Here is a 13571-nt window from a genome sequence, read left to right as displayed (position 1 = left end):
CTGGCTTAACAGATTTCTTCAATGTGGTGGGGACAATCTCTGATGGTAGATTGACGTAAGTTCGGCGGAACCGTGGAACTCAATCCATTAATGGTGAGGTACTAGTAGTAGTGCATCTAAGCAAAGGTCTCATGCACAACTCCTTTGATTTAAAGCTGAGCATCAACCTTACTACTTGCAAATTTGACATACGATTTCGGGTGCTTCATCCAATTAAAGCCTTTCAAGTATAGCAATTCGTTTGTATGTCACGACTCTATATTGTTCATCAATTTCTTCTCTATTTTCAGAGTCGGGGCCTGATTCTTAGCCTGACCACCCAGGGTCCTCTTGGGCTTCACATCTGACATTGATAACACATCTGTATGGAATAGGCATGACTTCGCTGTGATCAGACTGAAATTGTAGAACAGAACCAGGTTAAAAACCACAAGGATCCAGCGACAAAACAACAGGGACGTGCCGTGAGAAGTTTGTGGCAGAGAAAGCTTCAATCTCACTGGTCTGAACACGTTGATGATGATGACGATGAGAACGGAAATTGATAAACAATACATGGAAAGCTTCAATGTGCATATAGCTTTCGGGTTTTGATCCATTTTTAACTCATTTAAGCATCTTTTATTGTTATTTTTTTTTTTTTATATTTGCAAATTTTTCTATTACTTTTGTGCCTTTTATTTTACTCTGAAAATGGCATAACTTTTTTATTCTTCTTGTACCTCGTTTCTTTTGTTTTCTTTCTTGCTCAGAAGGGCAAACGGGCAAAATATAATTTAAAAATTCTAAATGAAGTATTTTATTGATGGAGGGTATGTTTAAGTCTAGTGGGATTAATCCACCTCAAAGAAGCATTCAACCTAAAAGCTTAGGCTGTTAAGTAAGGTCGTTGAATAAATGCCCCCTAATACGAAAGCCCATTGGGCTTGAAGCATGGACAGCACAGATCCACCCATACCTTGTGTTGAAACTTAATTAATTATACTGGGAGTGAAGAGAATCGAACACTAAACCACTTGGTCAAAACGGCTTTGATACCATCTCAAAGAATCATTCAACCTAAAAACTTAAGCTTTTAAGTGAGGTCCTTGAATATGTTCTATTCTCTAACAATCCACAAGGTATGTTTAAGTCTATTTGAAAACTCGGGGTACATTTAAGTCAATTTATAAAAATTCAGAGCATGTTTAAGTATTTTACCCTTATTTTTCTTTAAAAAAATATGAAATAGACCCAAACCTTCTCGATCCATTTTTTCTCAAACTCTACATCTTCTACTCCTATGTAGGGGTGCAAGTCGGGTGGGTTGGGCTGGGTTTATGGTCAACCTGGGTCCGACCCTACAATTTGGGTTTAAGGCCCGAGCCTGGACTGAACTTGAGAACAAGCACGATTTTCCTAACCCGAGCCCGGCCCGCAGTGTAATTTGATGCACTTGGGTTGGATTTGGTTCCAGGCCAGGCTCGGGTTGGTCAATGAATATATATATAGGTTCGGGCCGGGCCCAGGCTACCACCCAACTTTTTATGCCCGAGCCCAGTCCAAGGACCGAAAATCCAAACCCAACCCAAGTAAAATTTCGGACTGGGCAGGTTCGGGCTCGGGTTGAGCCCGCCCAAATTGCACCCCTACTCCTATCTCATTTTCTTTTTTAACCCCCCCAATAAAAAAAAAAGAAAATTTTTGGCTCTGCCATTGGGTCACCACGCCATTCGTTGATTTATTTGTAGTTGATGTACAATCATCCACTATATTAGCAAATGTTTCTTGTAAGACTTCTAAGGATTGTAGATCCAACAATAACTCCAATAATGTCAATGAGTGTTTTTAAAAGTAGCAACCATGACAACTATCGAGGTGGCAATAATTCTCTTTGGGTTTTTGGCTGATTTATTATATAGTTGTACACATGCACCCTTTTGAGTTTGAAAGAGTAGCTAGCTTTTTGTTTTCCCTCATGTTTACTTTGTGTTATATTAGAAAATTAAAAGGCTTCTTCACAGCTTTTTAGCAGGAATAACTTGTTTACACTACTCTTTAAAAGCATGATGTATGTATGTATATCCTTCAATGCAAAAAAAACAAAAAAAAAAGAATTAGAAGTAGTGTTTGTTCCCTTCAAAGATCGTCTAAAACAAACATTTAATAGTTCTTTATCCAACATGCATATAAACTGTTTAATTAGTATTAGACACTACTTGTTATTTCTGGCCAGAATGTGTTACCTAACAAGTGAATAAAGAGGGGTAATTGCAATAAAAGAAACAAGAAAGCTGGAATAAAAGCAAGCACACATAAAAAAACGATGATGTTCAGCTGCGGCAGGGGTCCGTCCTTTGTCGTAATATACATGGCCGAGAAGAAGGCTGCCATCATGGCCACTATAGAGATGAATAGCGAAAAGAGTCCAAAGATCAACTTATTCGGCAGCGACTCAAGGAAATCCTCTTCTTTATAGCGTGAAGTAAGGATGGCCAAGAACAGTAGAACTGAAGTGGACGATGAAAAAAGTGCTACCGCATCTGAGAAGATGAACGACATGAAGGCAGTATGTCGACTGAAGAATGGGATGCCATTATCCTCCCCACCTGGTACTGTGAAGGCCGCTTGATACACAACTGTGGCGATAAGAGTAGCTACAATCAAACATGATTTTGCTGTACTTCTCATCCATTTCTCCCCCGCTATAACCAATTCCTTATGATTCTCCGTGAATAACAATCGAGGCGTTTGACCATCATTGTTAGGGAAGTTCTCGTAGTCTCGTGGCATAATAGATTTCACTGCCTGCTATGTATGTCAATGTCATAACAGCGTCAAATAATAGAGTAGTAGGCCCACTTTTTAAAGGCTTGGTCTATGGTTATTCTAGCCTGGCCCATGTAAGGCTGTGCAGAATAAAATTGTTGACCTAGAACCATCTCGGTTAATTAGTAATCGGGATCACCGGGTCTAACCTGATCATAGACCCAATTATACTAGAAGTTATAATAATTTAAAATTTGATTTTTGATAATGCAACCTTAATAAAAATGACAGTAAAGTAGAAACTTGTTCATATGGTTATAAATCAAGTGTTTTTAACTAAAATTTTCTTATATTATCTCTATCAAGAAAATAATTGTTTTCGGTTTGAATTAATGTGGAACAAAACCTGCATCCGACCCTGCAACCCATGGCGTGGTGGCATTGATGGACTGCTACCAGAGGTAAGCTGGGATTTCGGAAACTCCTCCATCTATACTGGAGGCCAATGCAAGATTGGAGCTGCAAAGATGGACTCTTCCCCGCAGCCCTTAGTATTCTTGACTGCACACCCCTTGTGTTTTGACCAGGTGGCCCTAGTCTAGCAAACGGTGAATCTGACCCTTATGACTTTTGCAGTCAGGGCCTTGGGGATCTCGTATGCTGCCTCAAGGTCCCCCCCCCCCATTTCAGGTTTTCTTCTACAACTTCCGTGAAACCCCACTATTTCGGCAGTTCCAATGACTTTTGCAGTCAGATTTTCTTCTATAACTTCATTATTTCGGCAGTTACAGCGGTTCCAATGGTTACAATAAAAAAAATGAGGAGAGGTAGAGATCCAGTGGAGGGTAAATTAGTCTTTTACACATATATGCATTAACACGAAGGATTAGTCAATTATCAAAAACAGTAGGATAGCATCAGTAAATTTTCAAACAGTAAGGATACATTTAATCAATTAGCTAAACCATAAGAGTAATTTAAGAAATTTACCCTTGATTAATTTATTTCTATTGTTGTTTTTATTACTATTATTATTTGATTATTGGTCTGTTTTTCTTTTTTAAGAAGAAAGGAGATGGACGAGGGGGGAGAGAGAAGAAAAGAAATAAAGAAAATAATATATTTAAAAATTTTAAAAATTAAGAGTATTAACTAGTTTCTCAAATTTATATGATACATATGATTAGTTAAACCTTTATATAATTAATTAACCTTTTATTTTAATAATTAGAATAAAAATTAATAAAAAGCGTTGGGAAAAAAGAAATCACCTCAAACCACTGAAGCTCACTTTGCACCTGGAGAGCTGCACCTCTGACTTGATTCTTCAAGATGATGTTTGTTGGTTCCCATTTCCCAACAAAATGTAACATGCAGTTTTTGGAGTTGTCAGCTAAAATTGAGAGGTCATTTTTGAGAGGACCAATCTTGTGGATGAGATTGAATATCTTTACTTGGCGGTGCGTAATTGCAACATGGAATATGCTTTGTCCAGATCCAACGGAGCAGATGGATATTAGTTTGGGATGAGGGATAATCTCAGAAATAAATTCAACAATACCAGATTTGGTAGCGTCAAAAATTGCTGAATGCAATCCAAGTTTTTCGATCGACGTATTATCTTGTGAAACTTGGACAAGTATGTTCTGCAGTAGCTCCAGTGCTCTTTTATGAGTAAGCTTTGTGTGGTATATTTTCTTCAAGGGCGAGATTAACCGATTCAGAATTTTCTGCAGTAGTTTCCATAATTTTAGCAGCTTCAGTAGTAGTATTTGATTAACTGTATGGTATATTTGACTGCCAAAAGTATCAATTCGAGATGTATCTTCCAGATTCTCAATGTCACCATTGTTGTTGATTGCACGAGATTCCACGGGGTTACCTGCTGCAGGTTTTCTAGATTTAAATTCTGCTTGAAAGATCTGGCATGTAAGAGTTTTACTGTAGGTGGTATGCAGAATATGATAGGGTTTATTTGTTTTTTTTGGAATTTGAGAAGAAAAAGTTGGTCAAAATTGTCCTTTTTAATAAAGATTTTTTATGATTAAAATGATTATTATCTTCTTTACCTCAAAAACAAAACAACATGGGTAAATAATTTTCCAAAAATCAATGGGCTCTAGTGTTTAATTTTCCATAAAACTCTAGTAAGAGATATATTGTGAAGCGGTATTGTTTATTAGAGACAGTACTCTACATTTCTTGATGGGATAGGAGTGAGAAAGGTTTATATAAGAAATCCGTCTCTTAGTCATACATCTTGCCATAACTATTGGAGTGTGATGAACTGATTCTGGTTTCATAAAACTGCCCAGGTCACTAAATGAATGGAAATTTCAAAATAATAATAGCAAGAGTTGAACTCATGACCTTTTATTTATGTGTATAGTCTTGTTACGATTAATGCATTTTTTTATTTATGTTTATTATTCTTCTTTATTGTATATATATTTTAAAGAACATGTGAGTTGAGATGCTTAAACATTCTTCATTATCTTTAAAAATTAAGAAATTAGCCATCTATCAACCAATTCAAACGTGATATCATTTGTAAAATAATACATAGTATTTATGTAACTCACAATATACATCATCATGGTGCAACGTCTATTGAACCTCTGACCCATGAATACGGATGTAATCGAGTCGAACCAAACTTTGGCAATATATACTACTAGGTTCAAGTTCAAGCTCGAGTTCTATTAGAACTATATTTTCCAATTCAACCTCAGTTTGATTAAATATTCGAGGAGCTTGAGTTCAGCTCACAATCTCAAAAGTGAATATATTTTTATATTACATATATGGTATATTTTTTATAATATATAGTACATTCTTATATTATATATAGAAAACGAAAATATGTTTTACATAAAATATATTATACAATAATTTTTATATTCTACAATATATATGTATTTATGTATGTATATATGTGTTAACCAAGTCAAGATCACAAGCTTCCGAGTCGAACTTTTTATTGCCCAAGCTCAAGCTCATAAAACTAATCGATCTTACTCTGAGGTTCGAACTCAAGCCCAAACTATTTGATTAGAGCTTGATTTGATTGTAGCCTGATTAGTGAATCTCTACCTTTTCTAGTAGTATGTCCGATTTTGTTCTTTGAACACCGCTGAAATCCCAGGATTTTGGTAGTTTGGGGGAAATGCAATTATGGGGACCTAAGTCACCTTATATACTCATAGGTATTTTAGATATTAATATTAAATCTAAGGGTATTTTAATAATTTACCACTAGGTTTAAGGAATTATAGTCGGACCTCTTCCTTGCCTTTTCCCCAATTTGGGGGAAAAAATCCTATTCCCAACCTGTCCCATTTTAGATCAAGGAAAGCACGCCTCATTATTTAAGGCGGGGTGGACTGGAGCCCCAGTTTTATGGGGCAATTTTCCACCCTGACCAAATAATTGTTTTATTTCAAGTCATTTTTAATCACGTAATTTTTGTGTTGTGAATGTTTTTAGACGCATTTTTAATTAATAGAATTTAATGATGAAAAATAAAAATACCTCATTTAATGAGAAAGAATATGAGTTATAATATCTCAACTTAAACGAGAGGGGATTGATTGAAGTGAAAGAGGTTGTTCAAATAAGTAAACGGATCAAATTCAGTAAAAGAGATATCTTACCTATCAAAACATTCAATTGTAGAGATATTTTAGTAAAAAAAAATCCAAAATTGAAACCTCATTTCCCCTTTTAATAGTAGTATAAATAAATTTAGTAATTAAAAATGTTTATTGTTGGGTTTTGGAAAATTTAAAAGTAGGAATAATGAATAAACAATAATTAATATATCACATCTGGAGAGAAATGCCCCTTGACCGTTAGTTGCCTTCTATCTCAATATTTTCATTCTTGTACATGCCTGTATTAAATTTCATGGGGTTTCCTGCGTGAGTGCATGATAACCCGAGCTATCATAGAATTTAAGGCCATGTTTGGGAGTGCTTAAAAATAAGTGTTTATTTGGATTAGGACCACACCACTAAGCATTTATTGATGTTTCGGAAATAAGCCCGAAATCAATGCTTATTTTAAAAATAAGGGCATATTTTTTAAGCCTAAATTTCCAGCTTTTCTTAAGTATTTATACAATAAGCAATTATTCAATTTTTTTCTTCCAAAATTATCCCTAATTGAATTTTAAAATACCACTTATAAAATTATCCCTAGTTGAAGCACTTTTATAAAATTACTTTTACGAAAACTATTGTATAAAAGTATTTGTGTAAAAGAATTTTTATGAAATCATTTTAAAAAAATTACATTTATAAAATTACTTTCATAAAAGTTCTTTTATTAAAGTACTTTAATAAAAGTACTTTTATAAAAGTGCTTTCGTAAAAGTACTTTTAAAGTACTTATAGCCTCTATAACAATTGAAAGCTGACCAGGTATTTAATGATCCAACCAGTTTTCAGCAATCTGCCTAAGTCATTAAATTGTCATAAACTTTAAAAGGAGAGTGAAACTTGTAGCCTTTTCCATATGTATAATGTATAATGTCATATTAACATTTGTTTATCATGTTTTTGTATTTCTCTCTTTCTCTCTCTTGTTAAAATATGAATTAAAAACTTTTTAGCTACTAGCTTAAAAGGTGACTGGCTAGCTGTATCTCTTCTCCACTGGGTTAAAAAAAAAGGCTGAATCTGCTACCGTTGCAAAGGGCTCCTATATATATCCCTTAACTTTCATTTGCGAAAAAACTCCCTTGAAATTTTATACTTTGTGATAGATACTCTGTGCGTGGTTGTTAAGTTAGATGCGGAATGCATTAAATTACTAAAATACCCACTTAAGTTTTCTATATTTTCTTTTCCTTGCCTTTTTCTCTTAAACTCTAATTGACCAAAAATTCATCGATTTTCTCCAAAAAAAATCAGCTAAAATAATAAGAATCATTTCATTGGAATAGAAGAAAAAGGTTTTTTTTTTTTATTTCTTAATTCATTTCATTGACATGACCGTCTCTCTTCATCTAAAAATATAAAAATTATTCACTTTTCTTCAATAAATGAATAAAAACCAAATGAAACCATAAATTTATATCTATTAGAAATGCATCTAAATGTACATGCATGCGGGGGGAGAGAGAGAGACCTTGAGCATTGCTTGCTTCAATTGTATTCCCACGGCCGTTGTACTCATAAGGTCTAATTGGAAAACCTTGAAAATGATCATCAAATACTTTAGTTTCCCTTCAAAAAGAAAAATTAGTGCATATCCAGCATTATAAGTTTTCTCTTAAGCATGCCATCTTTCCGAAATTATTATCTGATTGCAAAGCAGAATATATAGTTTCTATTAATTTATAAGACATTGTATATGGTACGTAGAATGATCTATTAATTGTGCTGAAAATTGCATTGCTTAAAATAGTTTTCTTGGCTGAAACAATGCTGAATTAAAGATTCTAATATAAAAGTATAAAATTAAAATCAAAACATGATAAGCGGTTGCTTATTTCTAATATTTGGCTGTTAGCCATAACCAATAAGCATTTGAGCTTTACCGAGACAAAAAGCAAAGTATTGGAGGAATATAATCCTCAAAAGCTTGTGTAATCACTGTAGATTCCTGGTAATCGGTAAGTCTTCGAAAGTCCGGAGATGGCGGCCGAAATGAGAAGAGGTGGAGAAGATAAGAAAAAGAGAGAAAAGGGAGAGAGAAAAAGAAACCTCTTGAGAAACCCTAGAGGTAAGAGTAATGATTGTGTTGTCCCCCCTTGGGGATAGAATTGCTCTCCCCTTTTATAAAGAGGGTTAAGGCCATCAGGAAAGGAGTTTTGAATTCTCTCTGTATGTGACCCTATTGTACTGACGTGGTGTGGGTGACATTATCGTTTGGTGAGCGTACTTTCATTAAACTCGTATGCGTAACTTAAAGATGTTTGTGTAACCGATATCTATTCTCATTCTACTGTGATTCTGCAGTTCTGTGATGGTGTCAGGTTCATCGTAGTTTTATGCATGTTCGGTTTTATCGATAATCCGTGTGTATTCGAGATTCATCGCAAACCCGCATGTGTCTTAACTTTATCGTAGATTCGTGCTAGCCAAAGTTCATTGCGACCTGTCACGGATATGAGTTCATCACAATCGCGAATTTGTGATGAACTCATCGCAATCGTGCAATGGGTTCTGAATTCATCGTAGGCGTCCGTGTAGTGCTGGTTTGACACCTTTTGTACTCTGAGGGTCCTAGTGACCATTATGTACTTACAGTTTGACTACATAGCTGCAAATAACTTGGTTGAATGGAAACAACCCGGGCAATAAGAGATACCTGAGAAAAAAGACAAATAAAACTATTCAAACCAAAGAAACACCCAAGCCCCCCCTCCCAAAAAAAATAAAAAACTAAAGTAAGACCATTGTACCCAACGATGAACATAGTTGACTTTGAGACTCTTTCCTCTCCCTCTAAGGATCTGTTTATTTATTTTGGATTTTGCGGGGAGGGGGGGTTGATTAATAGGATTTTGATTCTCATTGACCATGACAATCAAGACATTCATGTTTTTTTTTTCAGATTTATATGGGAACCAAGAGAAATTTATTTTCCTAGGTAATTACTCACTTAAGGAAAAATTGTCAGTACTTGGATGAGATAAAATTACCCTTTTTAATAATTATTTTTATGGCTATAATGGCCATTATCCTTTTTATCTGAGAAATAAAAAAAAAACATGGATAAATAACTTACCGGAAAGAGAATGAGGTCTCAATTTATCACCATAGTTCCAAAAGTTATCAAACTCGGACAAAACTTTGATGGCGATGACATGTGAAAAACAAACAAGAGCAGAGATAATAATGATATTCTCTACTGTGGTGGTTAGCAAACAAATCTAATGAGGGTCTCATTTAGGTTAGGAGTTGCAGCGAGAAGGAAGAATAAAGAACAGGAATGAAAAGAGAATAGGTCTTGTGGTTTTTGGTTGGTGAGAATTAAAATCGACCTTTAATAATTAACACCTATGCCAAAACTAGATTTGGAGTGCATCAAGAGTTCGTAGGCTTAATTTAATTTACATGGGCAATTTTGTTTTTCATTTTTTATTTTTTAAATCTCATTTTATTAAGCCTCAAATCCTCGGTCCTACATAAATCTCATTTTCTTAAGAAAGAGCATCTCATAAGTGATTATTCCCATTCTCAAACAAATGTATCATTCCTTGGATATGTTTATCCACTCAAATAAAACAAAATTATAAGCTCCAAATGTTAATTACATCCACTAAAAATTAAAAAAAAAATAAAAAATTCGTTTGAAATGATATAAGACCTTAAAGTTGGTTATTATTTAGAAAAAAAGGCTTGATTTAATCATTTTAATTTAATAACAAATTTGTGTATATCAAAAACTCAAATAAAATAATAACTTAGATTTACAACATACAAAAAGATGTCAAACAAAATTTATCAAAATACATGAATTAATAGAATTATCAGAATACTGGACCAGCACTTTGTAGAGTGGTCGTTCTCTAGTTATAAGGAAACCTAGGCTTCTAAAATCTAAATTCATTAAAAGGGTAAAAGATTTAAACATAGTCGGAGTTTGCATAAATCGACCTTTAACATACCTTGTATTTTTCAAATAGACGTAAATATTCCTTATAGGCTAACCCCATTAGACTTGAACACACCCTCATTTCTTTTCCTATTTTATAAACCTCTTTTAATATTCTAAAAATCCTATTTTAGCATTTGAAAACAAATGAATCTTTTAAAACAATATACCTTTTATTCTTGCTCAATTTTGTTTACTCAAGTTCTCTTTTGCAACACATGAGGTTTCCCATTTGAATTAATCATGAGTATAAGGAGCTAGCCCACCAAGAAAAAATTTGAATTAAACCGAGATGGAGACCACTGAAGGAAACAACTACTCCCAAAACATGTCTCTATAGGACTCGTTTTCCTGGCGTTTAAGGCAAAAAGCTTATAGATTTGATGTGTTGGAAGGTTTCTTTGCCAAGGAATGGGATCTAAGAGAGGGGAGAGACAAAATTTTGTCAGTACCATGTTGAACTTCCAACGGCATATTTGAATATCTCATTGTTGGCATGTTGGTGGAGCTCTTGTCGTCAAGGTAAACTCACTAGTCCTTGCTTCAAATAATTTCACCCTTGGGATTGCTTCTAGATGACTGAAAACTCAGTAATCACCATCATTTGGGTCATGTTCCCATATTGGGTTTCTCTCCGATTGGTCAATTTGCTCCTTTCTGAGATTCTTAGGGGTGTTCTTTTTCTGGATTTTGAGAGGGGGGGCAGGGGTGGGGGGAAGTTAGCCAATGGGATTTTGATTTCCATTGACCAAGAATCTCATGTTCTTTTTTTCAGATTATGTAGGGATCAGGAAAAATTTATTTTCCTGAGTATCACTTATTGGGATAGGTGATACCCATCTCCTATGTGGGTAAATAACTTTCCCACTTGGGGAAAGTTGCCAACACTTTAACGGGACAAAAATACCCCTTTTAATATAATGGATTTTTATGACTAAAATGGTCAATGCCTTATTTATATGGGAAATAAAAGATCATGGGTAAATGTAGTTACCCGAGTAAGTCTTTATTGGGGAACATTTACCGGGGGTAAGTAACTTAAGTGCATTTACCTGGGTAAATAACTTACCAAAAAGCAAATGGGCCTTAGTGTGGAAAATCTTAACACAATTAGAGGTGAGGAAGAGAGTGGTATTGTGATTGGGGAGCACATTCTCGAGTTTTTGTTGACAATGAATCGCTCTAAGGAGGCTGCTAATCTAGTCTCAAATCTTGTCGTTCATTTCATCAACACACATGTGGATCACATACAAATATGGTGACCAAGCACAAGATCGAGTTGGATTCATTTGGGGCCTGGGTCTCTTCTTTAGTTCTTTTTGAAAATTTGAAGAATGATGGAGGGTAAAAGTCTTTTACAGTGATAAGGTATATTTAAGTCTATTTGAATAACTAAAGACATGTTTAATTAAGAAAATTTAAGATAAAAGAGACTCACATAAGCTTGTGAAGGAGTAAATGACAGCAGAGAACTTTGGTAGTGGACTTCCACTTTCAAATGCCTGGGGCCTTCGAGCTAGCGCATGCAGGGCCGTTTCATTATGTCTATCTTTTGTGGTGGCTAAGCCTGGATAAACATGGAGAAGATCCAAACCCTTATCTATCCAGCAATCCACCCATCCCCCAAACCAGAAAGCGCAGAAGAGAAACAAGAAGGAAAAACAAACGAGAATTATATTCTATGATTGAGGAATAGTAAGAAGTTTGATCAAATATTCTTTCTTACCATAAAGATCAAGAGTGATTAACGTAGTAAGAATTGCAGCCAAATCTGTCCAGGCATCTTTCTCGCCTTTTAAGTGTTCTTCATATTCAGCAAGAGTTGGATCGAAGAGATATATCACCATATCTCTATTCCGGTGCTTTCCCGCCTCGAGTATCGGTATATAATCCTCCTTCTCACTTCGAATCCATGTTATACGTCTACACTCTTCCACCATTGCCTTTGCCATCAGTAGGTTTCCGCCTGACGCAGCAATATGAAGCACAGTTTTGCCGTCTTTATTTTGAGACTCCAGCAGATTATTTAGCGTTTCACTCTCTATGATATAAGTCAACATGCATTTAACAATTTCTTCGTTTCCTGTTTTCGCGGCGATGTGAAGAGAAGTATCCCAATCGACGGTAAGTCTTGATGTCAGCAGATTAATCTGGTTAATGGAAGGATCCACATACCGTTGAAAAAAGTCAAGCACTTCTTCCCATTTACCACTGCAAATAGCTTCGTATAAGGGCAGACACCAGCTGTAATTATTTCTCCAATACCTTCCTGGGTTTGGACCTGAAAACGAAAGATGCATATAAATATAATTTCCAGGTATTCTTCAACCTGAAATGCGCTTTCCGTGTTGCAGAGTTTTTAAACGTTCAAGCTTAACAAAGCCAGCTGCTATGAAAATAAACTAATTCTTCAAACTTAAATAATAAGTTCAATGGAGAAAGATTAACATAAAGACGGGAAAACAGACCATTGAGAATCAGCCAGGTCCGATCTTTGGCTCTAATACCATATTAAATTCTCAGAAAAGGCTACACAGTAATTGTACAGAGTAAGTCCTAAATCAATTGAAGAAATTTAATCAATTGTACATATATATACATCTAATCTAGCTCGATAGATTTAGAAAACTCATCAGATGGACGACATTGCAGAAATTTAATAAATAACGTAAGAGAAAATCATTAATGAAGGGAATTTACCTATCCATCGTGACTTTATTCTTCCACCTTGATCATACATAGAAGCCAATTGAACCCAAGCAGCTCTGGATGAGTCCAAAGCTTCAACATACGGATGGGCCCATGGTCCACACCACCTCTGAATTAGTTCCAGAGCCTCAGCGTCTTCCACACCACCAATAGATTGTCGCTGTGGTTCAGTTTGATCAAGCACGTTTTGTGGGTCAAACGTCAAACGGCCTTGCAAGGGAATCATCATTTCCTCTCTCCATTGCACGTAGTTTTCTTCACTTAGCATAACCATACGGTTTGCATTCGGTACTGCAATACCAGCCATCCTTGCTCTGTGTAGAGATGTTGTTTGGGGAACGCTTTAATTTCTGATGCCGTCCGTCAATAATAACAAAGCTGCAATCGTCGGAAAGACGAAAATGGCCGCTGCGACATATGATATACTTCGTACCCAGGACATAACTAGGTTTCTCTCTCTCTCTCTCTATATATATACATATATATATACACGCGCGCGGGGGTACCTA

General features: G+C 35.3%; 1 protein-coding gene across 1 annotated transcript; it reads right to left on the bottom strand.

The window, feature by feature from the left end:
* Positions 1–248: 248 nt before the first annotated feature.
* On the bottom strand, positions 249–13369 carry LOC104588110 (uncharacterized). Its single transcript, XM_010245929.1, has 6 exons — positions 13054–13369; positions 12080–12634; positions 7879–7976; positions 4020–4670; positions 2351–2787; positions 249–396 (listed from the first exon to the last, which is right to left on the bottom strand). Exons 1-6 carry the CDS (start codon positions 13367–13369, stop codon positions 249–251), a joined length of 2205 nt encoding a protein of 734 aa, XP_010244231.1.
* Between the last annotated feature and the right edge of the window lie 202 nt (positions 13370–13571).

Source organism: Nelumbo nucifera, chromosome 1 (assembly GCF_055504915.1).
Source record: "Nelumbo nucifera cultivar China Antique chromosome 1, China Antique-T2T, whole genome shotgun sequence".
NCBI lineage: Eukaryota > Viridiplantae > Streptophyta > Magnoliopsida > Proteales > Nelumbonaceae > Nelumbo > Nelumbo nucifera.
Note: the sequence above shows the minus strand (reverse complement) of the source record. Positions and strands in the feature narration are given on the sequence as shown.

Excerpts from the sequence above, each read along its gene's own strand:
- LOC104588110 (XM_010245929.1), bottom strand. The coding sequence starts at position 13,369 with ATGGCTGGTATTGCAGTACCGAATGCAAACCGTATGGTTATGCTAAGT. Across the intron at positions 12,635-13,053 it reads AATAAAGTCACGATGGATAG|GTCCAAACCCAGGAAGGTAT; the intron begins GTAAATTCCCTT and ends TTTCGTTTTCAG. Across the intron at positions 7,977-12,079 it reads AATCACTCTTGATCTTTATG|GGAAACTAAAGTATTTGATG; the intron begins GTAAGAAAGAAT and ends TTCTTTTTGAAG.